The 17,199-nt window shown below is 43.6% G+C and overlaps 1 protein-coding gene across 1 annotated transcript; it reads left to right on the top strand.

The window, feature by feature from the left end:
* Positions 1 to 335: 335 nt before the first annotated feature.
* LOC121271604 (meiosis inhibitor protein 1-like) lies at positions 336 to 16,203 on the top strand. Its single transcript, XM_041177640.1, has 4 exons — positions 336 to 537; positions 6,813 to 6,914; positions 15,945 to 16,055; positions 16,190 to 16,203. Exons 1-4 carry the CDS (start codon positions 336 to 338, stop codon positions 16,201 to 16,203), a joined length of 429 nt encoding a protein of 142 aa, XP_041033574.1.
* The last annotated feature ends 996 nt before the right edge of the window (positions 16,204 to 17,199 follow it).

Raw genomic sequence — 17,199 nt, 5'->3', positions numbered from 1 at the left:
TTTTTTTGGTGAGTTTGCAGTAATCAAATTACCATTCTACTGTAAGCATTCAGTAAGCTGTAACCCAACGTTGATGCATTTAAGGGGAAGCTAGATAAAAACATGGAGAAAGGAATAGGATATGATGACAGTAGTAGATGTAGTAGAGTTGAAGAAAGCTTGTGTGGCGCATAAGTACCAGCATACACCAGTTGAACCGAATGACCTGATTCTTTACTATGCAAAACATGATCTGGAGGAAGATTTAACTAAAGTTACTTCAAATGAAAAATTGTGAAAAGTTGTTTCAGTATGAAGCATTTATTTTCAATATATTATTGCAATTTATTTAAGCGATGCTCCTGGAACATATGCGAGAAGGACTGATTTACCCTGATGAAGCAGTGAAAGCGTCAGTGTGCTACATTTTCTGTATCCTGTACAGTTACCCAACTGCTGCTGAGAAGCTATTCATGCACTTCAATGAGAGGCTTTGTAAACTCTTTATATCAGTCATGGAGGCAGCACAGACCAAAGAACTGCAAATAAATTCCCTTGGTATGTATGCAATGTTTTGCAATGTATAACATTTTCTGTGACATTATAGTTGCGGAAACTAGTTTTTGGTTATTACTTTCCATGCCATTTTAGTTTACTTATGAAATGATTTTGTTTTTAGTTAAAAAATATTTTTCTCTGTTCACATATTTAGATTATTAACCTATAATGCAATATAGCAAAATGTTGGTGCAGTGGTAATATCACTGGACTCGTAATCCAGAGGCTCAGCCTAATGCTCTGGGGACATGGGTTCAAATCCCACCATGGTAGCTGGTGGAATTTAAATTCAATTAATAAATCTGGAATTTAAAGTTAGTGTCAATAATGGTGACCATGACTATTATCATCAATTGTTATAAAAACCCATCTGGTTCATTAATGTCCTTCAGGGAAGGAAATCTGCCATCCTTACCGGGTCTGGCCTACAGGTGACTCCAGACTCAGCAGTGTGGTTGACTCTTAACTGCCCTCTGTTCAGGCCTAGCAAGCCACTCAATTCAAAGGAAGTAGATGTGGTCAACAAATACTGGCCTTGCCAGCGATGCTCACATCCCACGAAAGAATAAAGAAAAAAAATATAGTGATGGTAATCCCTGACATTTTGTTTTGTTGGAGATTTTCTTCTTTTCCTTCTTTTCTTGTGGCTCATTGTCGTTGAATCAAAAGATTCACTTTAGAGGCTTGAGCACATAATTGAGGATTGCGGGAAATAAACTTGCAGGGCTACAGGGATAGAGCAGGGGAAATGGGACTGACTGGATTATTCTACTGAAAGCCGACATGGACTTGATAGGCTGAATTGTCTCTTTCTGTGTCTTACTGACTTGATACTTCTGTGTAGTTCTAAGAGAGTGTTGCACTGTTTGCAGTAATGGCTTTTGGATGAGACGATGGACTGAATTTTCATGGAGTCAGTGACACTCTGTGGAGGGGTGAAAATTGCAGCCGCAACCCGATTCCGGGATTCCTGACCACATTCCCAGGGTTTCTGATTTTCTGTAGAGCTTTTTAAGGGCATGGGCTGTTTCAGGCCATGAGCTCGTATCCTGCAGTTCGATTGCAGGATTAGGCATATCCTAGTCCTCCACAATTTTCATTGAGTCGGACAGCTTTTCCAAGGATCGTGATTTACGGCACCTCAGAGGTACTGTGAACCATAGTCTGTATGAATGAACCTTTTGAGGTACGTTCAAAAGGTCCTCCTCATGCCCCCATGCCAAGATGTGCCCCCATCCACCCTCTATGGCCCCTCGTGCCTTGCCATGCCAAATTATGCCCCTCACCCACCCTCCACGGCACCTCATGCCCCAATACCAAGCTTTGACACTCCCATGCCCAATCAACCACTAGACACTGTATAGAACCAATGAACCCTATAGTGACAATGGGATGGGTAAAATGAAACATAAAAAAAGTAATTCTTTGATAACTTTCCACTTCCTTAAAAATAACTCCTTTTTACTGCATGCCAAAAAAATGCTATTCATCCAGACCCTTTAAAGTATCAATATTTCAACAGTCTAATGGATTTCTAGGCTCTCAGCCAAGCCTCATTACGCATTCTTTGCTGAGAGCCCAGAAATCCTTTAGAGCTCAGAACCACCTTAGCTCCAGGGAAAACATTGCTTGATTGATAGCTCTGGCTTTCAGATCTCTCCTGGCAATTACACTATGTTCATTTATACAAGATAAAGAGGTTTCAGTGCTTGCAGTTTCTGCTGGCTTTTTTAAATAGCTTTCTGGTTCAGTTACTGAAATCTTCTAAGCAGACTGTGTGTCTCCATTTTAAAAGGTTTATTTATTTTTAACTAATGTCAACAGATTTTCTAGACCCCTAGGAAGCCTGGCAAGTAAGAGGAGGTGAGAAGGCTGAATCCTTAAGGTAATTGTTTTTACAGCTTTGCATTTGGGCCAGAAGAAGCAGGAGTGGTTCCCCAAGGCACAACAAGTAAATCTGTTTAAAAACCCTATAATTGGCTGACACTGCACCCTCCATCTCCTGCACCATCTCAATGATCCCTCCTTTCTGATCTCCATGATCTTTGCCCCAGATCTCCATGTTCTCACAGAAGCATAGAATGGTTACAACACAGAAGGCTATTTGGCCTGTTGTGTCCCTGCCAACTCTCTGCAAGGACAAGTCACCTTGTCCCACTTCCCCACCTTTTCTCCTGTATTTCCGATTTTTTTTTCCTTTTCAGATAATTATTGAATTCTTTTTTGAAGGCTTCGATTGAGTGCCTCCACCGTACTGTCAGGCAGTGCATTCTAGATCCAACTCAGTAGCTGTGTATAAAATTTTTCCTCATGTCGCCATTGCTTCTTTTGCCAATTATCTTAAATTGATGTCATCTGGTCCTTGACCCTTCTGCAATGGGAACAGTTTCTCCCTATACATGCTGTCCAGACTGTGATGATTTTGCATACCTCTATCAAATCTTCTTCTAATCTTTTCTTCTCCAAGGAGAAAAGGCCCAATTTCTCCAACCTATCCTGGGCATTCGTAACTGAAGTTACCTGAAACCAATCTTGAGAATCTTTTCTGCATCCTCTCTAATGTCTTCACATCCTTCTTAAACTGTGGTGCCCAAAATTGGACACACTACTCCAGTCAGTTGAAGTTGAAACAATGTTTCATCATAACTTCTTTGCTTTTGTACTGTGTGTCCATATTTACAAAGGCCAGGGTCCTGTTTGCTTTATTAACTGCATTCTAACCTACCCTGCCATTTCAATGCTTTGTGCACATATACCCCCATCTTTCTCTGTTCCTGCACCCTCTTAAGAACTGTACCCTTTATTTTATACTGACTCTTCTTGGCTGTCCTAACAAAATGAATCACTTCATGCATTTTGGCCTCCCAACTCGATGATCTCGATGACCCCTAACTCCAGAATCTCTGCCCTTGAATTTCAGGATTTCAGTGCTCCTGAACTCCGTGATCTCTGTGCTGCTGAACTCCATGATCTCAGTGCTCCTAAACTCCAGGATCTCAGTGCTCCTAAACTCCAGGATCTCAGTGCTCCCGAACTACATGATCACAGTGCTCTCAAACTCCGTGATCACAGTGCTCTCAAACTCCGTGATCACAGTGCTCCTGAACTCCGTGATCACAGTGCTCCTGAACTCCGTGATCTCAGTGCTCCTGAACTCCGTGATCCCAGTGCTCCTGAGCTCCGTGATCTCAGTGCGCCTGAGCTCCGTGATCTCAGTGCTCCTGAGCTCCGTGATCTCAGTGCTCCTGAGCTCCGTGACCTCAGTGCTCCTGAGCTCCGTGACCTCAGTGCTCCTGATCTCCGTGACCTCAGTGCTCCTGAGCTCCGTGACCTCAGTGCTCCTGAGCTCCGTGACCTCAGTGCTCCTGAGCTCCGTGACCTCAGTGCTCCTGAGCTCCGTGACCTCAGTGCTCCTGAGCTCCGTGACCTCAGTGCTCCTGAGCTCCGTGACCTCAGTGCTCCTGAGCTCCGTGACCCCAGTGCTCCTGAGCTCCGTGACCCAGTGCTCCTGAACTCCGTGACCCCAGTGCTCCTGAACTCCGTGACCCCAGTGCTCCTGAACTCCGTGATCCCAGTGCCCCCTTACTCCCTGATATCAGCTGTTGCCGGTGCCAAGATGCAGTTTTTACCTTTGTTTCTGCAGACCTCCCAATTGCTGATTCAGGAGTTGGATTGGAAATCCTGGAATATACTTAGTGTTCAGCTTGGCCATTGACTTACCTAGTGAATGGTGGATGTGACAGGTGAGACTGTAGGGAGGAATAAGAGAAGTGAAAAAACTACATTTAAAATAGTGCATGAAAGTAGGTAAAATAGGCTAGAATGTATAGGTAACAAAGTAATCAGTGATTCAAACAATATTCATGTAAGAGCTTTTACAAATATATAAAAAGGAGTTTAGCTAAAGTAAGCATTGCTCCCTTAGAGGCTGGCATAGGAGAAATTATCCTGAGGAATGAGAAAAGGACATATATGCTGAACAAATATTTGTGCCTGTCTTCCCAGTGGAAAACCTAAATTACATACCAGAAATGGAGGGTAACCCAAGGGGATAATAAGAGGGAGGAACTTAAGGTAAATATTATTAGCGGAGAAAAAGTATTGGAGAAACTTAAGGGACATGATGGCCTACATCCTAGGGTTCTAAAAGAGGTAGCTACAAAGATAGTGGATCCACTGGCTATGATTTTCCAAAATTCTGTAGCTTGTATGGTCTAAGTGGATTGGAAGTTAACAAACATAATACCGCTTTTCGAGAACGGAAGGAACAAAAAAAGGGAACTGCAAGCCAGTTAGCCTAACATCAGTCATTGGGAAAATGCTGGAATCAGTTATTAAGGTAGTCTTAACAATGTACTTTGAAAATCACAGTATGATCAGGCAAAGTCAACATGGTTTACTGAAATGGAAATTGTGTTTGACAAATTTATTGGAGTTCTTTGAGGATGTAACTAGCAGAGTAGATACAGGGGAGCCAATAAATGAAAAAGTAAACTTAGGTTGCCGGAAAACATTTTTTAAGATGCCGCACAAAAGGTTAATACACAAGATAAGGCCTCATGGAGCTGGGGCATGGAGGGAGGATTGGTTAACGGACATGAAGCAGAGAATTGGGTAAATGGGGCATTTTCAGGTTGGCAGGCTGTAACTAGTGGAGTTCAGCAAGAATCGGTGCTAGGGCCCTAGCTATTTACAATCTATGTTAATGACTTAGATGAAGAGACAGAAAGTAATGTATCCAAGTTTGCTGATGATGCAAAGCTAGATGGAAATGCAGGCTGTGAGGAGGACACAAGGAGCCTGCAAAAAGATATAGACAGGTTAAATGAGTGGGCAACAAGGTGACAGAGTGAGTATAATTTTGGGAAGTGTGAGGTTGTTCTTTTAGGTTGTAAGAATAAAAAAGCAGAATATTTTTTAAAAGGTGTAAAACTTGTAAATGTGGATGTTTAGAGAGAGTTGGGTGTACTTGTAGAAGGAACACCAAAAATTAGCATGCAGGAACAGCAAGCAATTAGGAAGGTAATTGGCAGGTTGGCCTTTCTTGCAAGAGGATTGAAGTATAAAAATAAGGTAGTCTTGCTACAATTGTACAATTTGGTGAGACCATGCTGGAGTACTGTGTGCAGTTTTAGTCTCTAGGGAAGGATGTACTGTGGGATGAGAGGGTTGTTGTATGATGAGAGGCTGAATAAACTGACCCTATACTCTCTGGAGTTTAGAAGAACATTAGGTGATCTTATTGAAGCAACAAGATTCTGAAGGGGCTTGATGGGGAGGTTGCTTCCCTGGGAAATCAAGAACATGGGACCACGCTCTCAGGATAAGTGGCCGAACATTTAGGTCTGAGATGAGGAGAAATTTTTTCATCCAGAGGATTGTGAATCTTTGCAATTCTCCAACCCAGAGGATTGTAGATGCTGAATTGTTGAGTATATTTAAGGCTGATATAGACAGATTTTTGGTCTCTCAAGGAATCAAGGGATATGTGAATACTATGGCTACAAGAGCAGGTTAGAGGCTGGGAATCCTGTGGTGAGTAACTCACCGCTTGACTCCCTAAACCCTGTACACATCTACAAGTCTCAAGTCAGGAGTGTGACGGAATACTCTCAATTTGCCTGGATCAGTGCAGCTCCAACAGCACTCAAGAAGCTCGACTCCATCCAAGACAAAGCAGCCAGCTTGATTAGCATCCCTTCCACATCCATTCACTCCCTCTGATGTATGGTGGCAGCAGCGTGTACCATTTACAAGATGCACTACAGGAATTCACCAAGCCTTAGACAGCACCTTCCAAACCCACGACCACTATCATCTAGAAGGAATAGGGGAGCAGATAGATGAGAACACCGCCATCTGGAAGTTCCCCTTCAAGCCACTCACCATCCTAAGTTGAAAATATATTGCCGTTCCTTCACTGTCACTAGGTCAAAATCCTGGAATTCCTTTCCTAACAGCACTGTGGGTGCACCTAACCACATGGACTGCAGCAGTTCAAGAAGGCAGTTCACCAACACCTTCTCAAGGGCAATTAGGGATGGACAATAACTGTTGGCCCAGCCAGTGGCGGACACAACCCATAAACAAATGAACAAAAATGTCCAAGTGATGGGAAAGTGAATTGAAGCAGAAGATTGGGCATATTGGTATTGAACGGCAGAGCAGGCTGAAGGAGCCAAATGGTCTATTCCTGCTTCTATTTGTTATTATGTTCTTACTAAAAATAAATGAACATCCCTTAATACAACTTTGTTCTTTTTGTGTGAATATAGGGCTTCTGAAACATTTCCTGCAGTTTAGACAGTTTGTGACTGTGATGATGAGTTCATTTGGGACTGAAGAAGTTGCCTCTGAGGGTGAAGTAATTTCTCAAGGTATGGTACCATAAAGCATGTAGATTATTAAACTAAATTTACAGGGTGATTAGGGGAAATAACATGAATAATGATGACAGAAAAAGACCTTCTGGCCTTTTCAGCCTGTCCTACAGAACTGTGATGTTTTCAGCAGCACAATATATATATATATATATATATATATACTCCCCGCAGCAGATACAAGGGAACACCTCCACCTGGAAATTTCCCTCCAAGTTACTCACCATCCTGACTTGTAAATATATCGCTGTTCCTTCATTGCCCCTCGGTCAAAATCCTGGAACTCCCTCCCTAACAGTACTGTGGGTGTACCTACACCGTGTGGACTGCAGTGATCCAAGTAGGCAGCTCACCACCACCTTCTCAAAGGCATTTAGAGATCGACAATAAATGCTGGCCTAGCCAGCGAGGCCCATATCCCATGAATTAATTTTTAAAAATCAGAAAACCATGCAATCTTATGGAAGAGGTGAAAACAGATAAAATTCTGAGATCAGTTTATAGGATAATTCTCTGCAACTGCCTTCGTTGATTGAATCTAATTCAGTAGGTCACACTGATTTCATGTCATGTAGTGCCTACCTTTATTAACAAGATGAAATGCACCCCATTCAGAAACAGATCTAGTTCTCACTTGAAGAAATTCAGCGTTTTCTGTGTGAGCCAGCAGCCTGTTCTATAAGTCCACTATTCTTTGGGAAAAACACCTCATGAAATGCAGCCTAGTTCTGGCCTTTTATAACTTGAAATTGTAAGCCCTGGTCCTCCCCAACCTTTAAGTGACAAAAGATGCGTACACAAATCCCCATATCATCCTGTAAATTTGATCTAATCATCTCTAAGTCGATGCCTCTCTAAAATGTAGGGTCCCACTTCTTTTACTCTATCTTGATAAATGAGGTGCTTTGAAATGGAATTAATCTAGTGGCCCTTCTCGCTATCTTTTCCCAAGCCTCAGTATCACCCACCATGTAAGGTCATCACTACTGAACACAGTAGCCTAACTGAGGCCTAATTATTGTATTTTACAAGGACAACATAGCATTCCTGTCAAAAACTCCATTATGGAGAAGTGGGCAAATTAAGATCTTGTTTTCCTCAAGAGTGTAGTCCAATAACTCAAACAGTTTGAATAGAATCTGTGATGGTCCTTGCGTGAAGCAAGGCCATGGATGGAGTTTAAGACCAGGATTTTAAATTCTAATGCATTAGAAAATAGTGACTGAGATGATAGGTTTGCAAGGACAGGGGTGATAGATGAGTGGGCTTCAGTGTGAGACTAGGGATAGATGTAGAATTTTTGTCAAAAGAGCAGAGTTTGTGGTAAACACCAGGAATGTTGCAGTGTAGACATTTAAAAGACTTAACAGAGGAGAAAAGAATGCTGAACAGCGGTGGAAAAATGTTGAGAGCTGACTGAAGGCATGATTGTAGAGGGAGGTTTAAGCAGGTGTTTGAATGTGGAGAGCGGTGGCAAGGTAGAGTGGTTTTAGGAAAAGAGTGCAGGGCCAATCCATCTAAAGACTTTGCTAAAGATGGAGGGAGGAACACTCAGGAGGCCAATGTCACAAGAGTAAAGGGTGCTTGCTGGTACATGAGGCTGGAGTTGCAAAGACTAGGGGCTGAACTTTACCTCTGTCCCCATAGGAAATAAAATTAGGTGCCGTGGCAGTGCCTGTTGCCTGCCTGCTCCGCCTGCCTGCTGGCCTGTGGGTCAATTGGTGCCCTTATGTGGCCATTTAAGGTCTTCTCCCACCATCGCAAGGGTTTTTCTTTGGTGGGGGAGGATCATTCCAATTGTCTAGGCTGCTAGTTGAAACCTGGTGGCCTTGTGACTGGGCCAATGGTGGGGGGCATGACTCCTGTTCGGCACCCGAGTTATTCTCCCCCACCGTTTCTTCTACCCCTCCACCCTATTGTTCCCAGCCCTCCATCCTCCTCGCTAGGGCCTGCCAGCCTAGCCTGGGCAACACCCCTGACTTACTGTAGGTTCTGTCAGCTTCTTCTCTTCAGATTGCATGCAGTCCCTGCTTTGGCCACCGCTCTCAATGACGTTGTTGGGACAAGAGAGATGCCGGCTATTTAATTGGCCAGTAGCCCTTGGAGGCAGGACTTCCTTTCCGATGGTAGCAGAGTTCCCGCCCTCAAGTCAATTAATGGCCTGACGGCCACCAAATGGCTGTGGAGAGAACAAACCAAGCGCAGGTAGGCTTGCCCCCGACTTCTATCTCAGGGGTAGGGAGCCTGCGCCCTGTATAAAATTCAGCCCATGGTGGTGTGAGGGGGTCGAGTGATTGGTAAACTCAAATGAGGATTTTGAATCCAATCTGTTGGGATTGGGGAGCTAGTTAGGCAAAGAGAATGATAGGCGAGCAAATCTTAGTTTGGGGTAGAATACGGAGTTTGGGGACGATTAGAGTGTAGGTAGTGGAGCTCGGAAGGCCAGTTGAAAATGACACTGCCAACTCAGTTTTTTTCAATATCTACCAAGATTGTATAGCAGTGTTGTACAGGCAGGCCAACTTGCCATTAGGAGAATATCAACATGTCCCACTGAGATAGGGTTACTCAAATTAAAAATGTCGCATGTCTGCTACAGCCCAAATGAAATACATATCAGGAGAATTCTCTTAAATTGGATTTTTGCAAATTAAGGACTCATTTGAAGTGAGGAATGAAGCACTGAGCACTGATTACGGTTTGGGAATCTTCTTAGAATCAAACACTTGGGTCAGATATAAGTGATACAAAAGAAACCTTTTAATTATATACTGACGTTAGAAAACCACTCCTGCATCACTGAATTTTCCTTGTCCCACACTGGTCAAGATTATCAGTTCTGTGCTGTAGACTTTTGCCCGTTAGGAAGTAGATGTCAGCTTGAATTTTTGTGTGAACTTGAGAAAACCTGACCTTTTGAGCATTCTGAAATGCACACCTGACCTATGTATGACTTTTCCATGGATTTTTGTCTTTTCACACAGGGGTCATGTTTGCAAAGCATTTTGCAAGCCACGATGGAGTGTGTGAAGAGTGTGAGTGCTGATCTTGGCCACAAGGCCAGCCTTGGTTCTCTGACTCAGTCGCCCAGCTCCCCACATAATTGCCACAAAACCTCATCCCTTACCCCGGACCCCCCATCCACCTCTTATGCCATAATTCATTATTTTTATTGTGGTCTTGCCCTGTATCCCTTTCTTTCCCTTATCCCTCTTTTATTGTATGAGTGCAAAAAGGGGCAGACGTTGCGAAACCCCTTTCTCACGTTTTGTACTCCAAAACTGAGTTTGTGCATTACATTGCTATATAATATTGGGAAAAATACACCACCACTTATAAAGGGGGAAATCAAAAATACCTTTCTGTTTACGGATGGGTCGTGAGAGGAAAAATCAGGGCTGTTCAAATTAATCCCTCTTCAGTCTGTAACAGGTGGCATAAGAGGTGGGGGGGTGTTGTTGGCTGGGTGTATTAGCACCTTTTTAGAGATAATGAGTCTCTGCTGTTTATGTTAAGGTTAGAAATTCCTCTGATATGAGTCAGGGCTAGTCAGGGTAAAGCCTTGTCCATTTTTAAAAAATATATACTTTTTATAAAGTAGCAAGGTTGATGTAGAAATATATACATTTTCTTTCTTTCCTGACTCCTGGCTGGGACATGTCTTCCCTGTTGGAGAAAAGTGAAATGAATTCCTTCTCATTTCACTTTTTTTGGATGTGGCCCCAGGGAAGGAAGAATAAGAAGTGCAGAAGTATACAGACATTCTCTCATTCATACTGGCACATCAGGCACAGTTAGTAGGGGAAATAGAAGGTGCCTGATGCATGGGGAAGTCTATTTGGTGCTAGAGACCTGAATTCCCTCTGTTGGAAGGGTGGTGGGGAGGTGGTCAGGCATTCCAACCAGCTAATCATGTATCCTCAAAAAGGGCCTGGGATTTTACAGGATGGTTAGCACTCAGGGGGTGAGTGATGGCCAAGCCACTCTGGGTGGTCTGCAGGGGAGTGCTGAACATCAGTCTGTGGGTGCAAGACTCTGGGATCTTAGGGCTGAGCTGCTCTTGACTAACCTAGCTCCTGCTTGTCCACTTTGGTAACCTGGGGCCTCAGGTATTCAGACCCAGAGACTGGCGTTTGGCTGACGGTCAGGCGAGTGGGGTGTTTTAAAGAGACCTTGACCCCTTTAGGCAATTCCGGTTCAGGCACTAGCACAGCTGGAGAGTTCCTGCTTCCGGGGATGGGTGTTTTCGGTTGGCACAGCAAAAGTGGGCAGTTGGCCCCTGAACTCAGGCCAGCCTTTCTGGCCTGGGATGGCAGGAAGATGGCCTTCCGACAGGGGTATCTACCACATCCATACTGGATATGGCTACAGAGCTGTGGTCTGGTGGGATGGGGGGTTGAGGGAGGGGGTGGTTAACTCTGTCCAGTCCTCTTGCAATTCTGCATGATGGTGGGTGAGCATGTGGTCTACACTGGTTGGTGTCCCTCTGCTGGTCAGTAGCGTGATAGGATCAGTGTCTTTTGGGACACTACTACGCTTTGGGGGAAGATCAGTTCTTGCAACTGGGTGAGGCATTACCCTCATGCATTCTGGGCCAGTTTGGGAATATTTCTGCTCCACATTTAAATTCGCCATAAAGTGGTCAGTGAAATCAAACACGGGCTCCCTTGCTGGGGCCTTTGGCTTTGGAGGGGCCGCTCTCCTAACATGTTCCATGTCCTCTGAAACACCACTGCCCTCAGCTCCAGTTACCCTCTCTGGTGGTGTTTTGACTGGCGAGAGGCATCTCTCTCCCTGTCTACTTATTGGTTTGGGAACTCCCTCTGTCTCTATTTAATGCCAGAAAGAAGGTTTCTGCCAGCCACACTTCAGGCAAGTCTTTGACCTTTTCCTTTTCCGGCTTAATAACCTGTCTTCTTTCAGGCTTTTTGGCTACATGAGGCATCTACCTCACTATTTCTTTCCCTGCGTTAGGACTCCTCTAGTCCCAATCTAATTTGGCGAATATATTTCAGATTCCAGGGGCCTTCTCTGGACCTCGTTTGATTCTGCTGGCGTGGGTTCCGCCTTGCTACCTTTGAGCAGCTCTCACTTGAGGTCTATGGGTGCTATCCGGGTCTCTGGATCATCTCCAGCTTTCTGCCCTTCTGCAGGGGTCACCCTTTTAGGACAGAGATGGAGAGAAACTTATTCTCTCAGAGGGTTGCGCGACTTTGGAACTCTCTGCCTCAGAAGATGGTGGAAGCAGGGTCATTGAATATTTTTAAAGAAGAGGTAGATTCTTGTTAGCCAAGGGAATCAAAGGTTATTGGGGTTAGATGACAATGTGGAAATCGAAATGCCAGAAGATCAGCCAACGATGCTACGCTCAGACAAATGCGGCCTTGATGTCAAGGGCAGTCACTCTCACCTCACCTGGGGAGTTCACCTTTCTCGTCCATGTTTGAATCAAGGCTGTAATGAGGTCAGGAGCTGAGTGGCCCTGGTGAAACCCAAACTGGGCTTCAGTGAGTGGGTTATTGCTAAGCACATGCTGCTTGATAGCACTGTTGATGACTCCTTCCATTACTTTACTGATGGTCAAGAGTAGACAGATATGGCAGTAATTGGCCATGTTTGATTTGTCCTGCTTTTTGTGTACAGGACATACCTGGGCAATTTCCCACTTTGTCGGATATACCTGTGTTGTAGCTATACTGGAGTAGCTTGGCTAGGGGCATGGCAACTTCTGGAGCACAAATCTTCAGTATTGTTGCCGGAATATTGTCAGGGCCCATAGCCTTTGCAGTATCCAGTGCCTTTAGCTGTTTCTTGATATCACGTGTAGCGAATCGAATTGGCTGAAGACCAGCATCTGTATGCTGGAGACCTCCACAGGAAGCCAAGATGGATCATCCATTCGGCACTTCTGGTTAAAGATTGTAGCAAATGCTTTAGCCTTATCTTTTGCATTGATGTGCTGGGCTCCTCCATCATTGATGATGGGGATATTTGTGGAGCTCCTCCTATAGTGAGCTGTTTAATTGTCCACCACCATTCACGATTGGGTGTGGCAGGACTGCAGAGCTTAGATTTGATCCGTCGGTTGTGGGCTCACTTAGCTCTGTCAATCACAAAACAAAAACAGAATTACCTGTTTTTATCTCTGTCAATCACTTGCTGCTTATGCTGTTTGGCATGCAAATAGTCCTGTGTTGTAGTTTCACCAGGTTGACACCTCATTTTTAAGTATGCCCGGTGCTTCTCCTGGCATGCCCTCCTGCACTCTTCATTGAACCAGGATTGATCCCCTGTCTTGGTGGTAATGGTAGAGTGGGGGATATGCCAGGCCATAAGGTTACAGATTGTGTTTGAGTACAATTCTGCTGCTGCTGATGGCCCACAGCATCTCATGGATCCCCAGTCTTGAATCGATAGACCTGTTCGAAATCTATCCCACTTAACATGGTGGTAATGCCACACAACACGATGGAGGATAATCTCGGTGTGAAGGCGGGACTTTGTCTTCACAACAATGGTGTGGTGGTTACTCCTACCAATATTCTCATGGACAGATCTGTGGCAGGCAGGTTGGTGAGGATGAGGTCAAGTATGTTTTTCCCTTTTATTGGTTCCCTCACCACCTGTTGCAGACCCAGTTTATCAGCTATGTCCTTTAGGATTTGGCCAGTTCAGTCAGTAGTGGTGCTATAGAGCCACTCTTGGTAATGGACATTGAAATCCCCCACCCAGAGTACATTCTGCACCCATGCCACCCTCAGTGCTTCCTCCAAGTGGTGTTCAACATGGAGGAGCACTGATTCATCAGCTAAGGGAGGGCGGTACATGGTAATCAGCAGGAGGTTTCCTTGCTCATGTTTGACCTGATGCCATGAGACTTCATGGGATCCGGAGTCGATGTTGAGGACTTCCCAGGGGAACTCCCTCCTGACTGTATGCCACTGTGCTGCTACCTCTGCTGGGTCTGTCCTGCCGGTGGGACAGGATATACCCATGGATAGTGATGGTGGTGTCTGGGACATTATCTATAAGATATGATTCCACGGGGATGACTATGTCAGGCTGTTGCTTGACTCCCAATTTTGGCACTACCCAGATGTTAGTAAGGAGGACTTTGCAGGGTTGAGATTGTCGTCGTCATTTCCAGTGCCTAGGTTGATGGCGAGTGGTCATCCGGTTTCATTCCTTTTTTGAGACTTTGTAGCAGTTTGATACAGGTGAGTGGCTTGCTGGACCATTTCAGAGGGCATTTAAGAGTCAACCACATTGCAGTGGGTCTGGATTCACATGTAGGCCAGATCAGGTGAGGACCTTCCTTAAAGGGCATTAGTGAACCTGATGGGATTTTACAACAATCTTCAATGGTTTCAGGGTCATCATTAGACTTGTAATTCCAGAATTTTACTGAATTCAAATTCCACCATTTGCCATGTCAGGATTCGAACCCAGGTCTCCAGAGGATTACCCTGGGTCTCTGGATTACTAGTCTAGTGACAATACCACTACACCATCGTCTCCCCCTCACTTCACCCCACCACCATCTACCCTCATGCCCTTTCAGATTGCCCATGCTACATCCATATTCCCTGATCCACCTCCATGCCCCCCATGCCCCACTCAGATTGCCATGCCCCTTAATACCCCCTGCCAACTCCATGTCTCCCATGTATCCTCTATAGCTATTGACCCAGTATGAACCATGTACAGTCCTCAGGACCAATGAGAATTATTTTAAAATCATGGAAAAATTAAGCCTGTAACAACTTAATAAAACCTTGAATTGAAACACACCATCATTGATACTGGAATAAAACAACTCCAGTGCAAAATAACATGATTCTTTAATTGCCTTTTAGGTTTGTAAACAGACAAGAAACCACATTAAAGGCATATCTGTTATTACAACATCTTAAAAGTTTCAGTTGTTCTTGGATCAATAGACTCACCTGCTGAGCTGAAGCCATGATAAGCTTTTGAAACTCAGCTAAGCATTCATATTGGCTACACTTTTCATTACAAAAGCATCCAGTAACATTCAGTTACATTGCCTGAAACTCAGAACAGAATCTCCCATTTCCGATTCAAAGCAGAATGCTTGTCACTCAATGGAAAAGAACAGATGCAGAGATTTTCTTCAACTTCCAAAAGCAGGGCTTTTTAACAGCCAAAGCTATCTGTCGATTTAAATCACACCACATAATTTGACACCAGAGGCTGTCAGGACATATTTTTGCATTTTTAAATGAATTATAACACTTTTGACAATTGGAAAAGTACTGTAAACGCATAACAACAATTACACAATGCTGGTCAATGTAAGGGTCAATTTACCTTTTCAGGGCAAATCCTTATGATGAATCAATGCATCAAAAACACATCTGTGTTATAATACAGCATCTAATGGTGACATCTAAAGGTTTGAAAACATTTTACACTTACCTTTCTGAATATTCAAGCCTTCCCAGTAGACTTCCCCACTGGTCACAAACTCTGCAAGGAGGTGCATTATTTTTAGGGTTTACAAAAGCCACACCAGTACACAAAAAATTGTGCAGCTGGAGATACAGTTTTTCTGTGGTCCTGACAATGGGGACCCCGACCTTGGAAGAGGAGTGTGTGCACTTAACACTCAAGGCCTTCGGGGAGGCACAAGAAAACTAATTTTCCAGCTAACAAAAAGCTAAATTCAGCGTTCCATCACCCAATTTGTACCTCCATTGGGAGACGAATATATGGCCCATGAAGTGGATTGACACATTCCATATAAGATCCTTTCAACAGTTAGAAGGGATTTTATTCAGTCAACCTGGTTTAGACTTTAAACCAGACCTTAGAAGTTAAAAGACAGTTTATTGTGCTACCTAGGTCCTAAATATAGAATTAGAGTAGCAACACCATAGTCACAAAAAATCGAGTAAAATATTTAAAGTCACCATTCCTTTAAATCTGAGTGAGATAAGACTTTGATTGGTATAAACAAAATCAATTTACTGAGTAAACCATTATTAAGGATCTTCTGTTTTTTAGGTGGAAGTTCACTCCTGTTACTGTTGAAAAAGGTAAGAATTGTGAATCAGGTCATCCAAATTTCCATGGTTGTGGATATCTGTATTCTTATTCTGGATCCAGGTTTTACTGGTACGCTTCTTCAATCAGATGCAAATGACTTATCTTCAAACAAAAAATAATGAGGTTAAAGTTGTTAACCGTTTTGTGTGAATGTAATTGCAGATGTATAACGTGAACTAAAATCCACACCAATGTTCTCTTAGAGTACAAGATTTGACTGGAAACCGAATAACACGTCCTCAAAGACAAAAATAAATCCATATGTGTTATATAGTCTCCTTGGATTCAATTTTATAAGTACTTCCAGCCATCCAGTATGTCATATGAATTGTTTGAAGTTCTTTATTAATTTACAGTCTCCCAGATAAATATAATTCTTTATTTAAGTGTATTTTCTCCAGGAGATCTGGAGGGTGGTTTTGGCTGAATACTTTAGGTGCTAATGAACGCCCAAGGTGACCTAGATGGGGTCTTAAACTGCAATACTGATTTAATCTATGTTTAGTGTCCGATGCCATCTTGGTAAATGAATTGGAGGATCCAGTTGTTGTGGTTCACGTCGGGACAAATAACATAGGTAAGACTAGGAAAGAGGACCTGTTTGGGGATTATTAGAAACTAAGAACTAAATTAAAGAACAGGTCCTCAAGGGTTATAATCTCTGGATTACTACCCGAGCCACGTGCAAATTGGCATAGGGACGCAAGAATAAGGGAAGTAAACACGTGGCTAAAGGAGTGGTGCGGGAAAGAGGGGTTCCATTTTGTGGGGCATTGGCATCAGTATTGGAACAGGAGGGATCTGTACCGTTGGGATGATCTCCACCTGATCCGATCTGGGACCAATGTTCTAGCGAAAAGGGTAAATAGGGTGGTCAACAGGACTTTAAACTAGAAAGTGGTGGGGGGGGGGAAGGGTAAAATTCTAAGAAGTATGACTAATGGGAAACAAAGCAGCAGGTTAGTGTGTGGGAAGATGCATTCAACTTCATGGAAAACTATGAAAAAACTGAAAAGAAAGGAGAGCCCAGGAGAGGCTATTAAAGTCTCCAGAACACAAAATAGGACAGAGTGTTTGGAAAGGGCTAGGAATCTAACTTCAAGTACATCAGATAAAGGGACAACAATGAGAAGGGGGATGGGAAATACAGGACTGAAGGTGTATCTGAATGCACGCAGTATACGAAATAAGGTAAATGAGCTTGTGGTGTAGA

This window comes from Carcharodon carcharias, chromosome 31 (genome assembly GCF_017639515.1).
Source record: "Carcharodon carcharias isolate sCarCar2 chromosome 31, sCarCar2.pri, whole genome shotgun sequence".
Taxonomy (NCBI): domain Eukaryota; kingdom Metazoa; phylum Chordata; class Chondrichthyes; order Lamniformes; family Lamnidae; genus Carcharodon; species Carcharodon carcharias.
The sequence above is the reverse complement of the archived record's forward strand: the minus strand, read 5'-3'. Positions and strand labels throughout refer to the sequence as shown.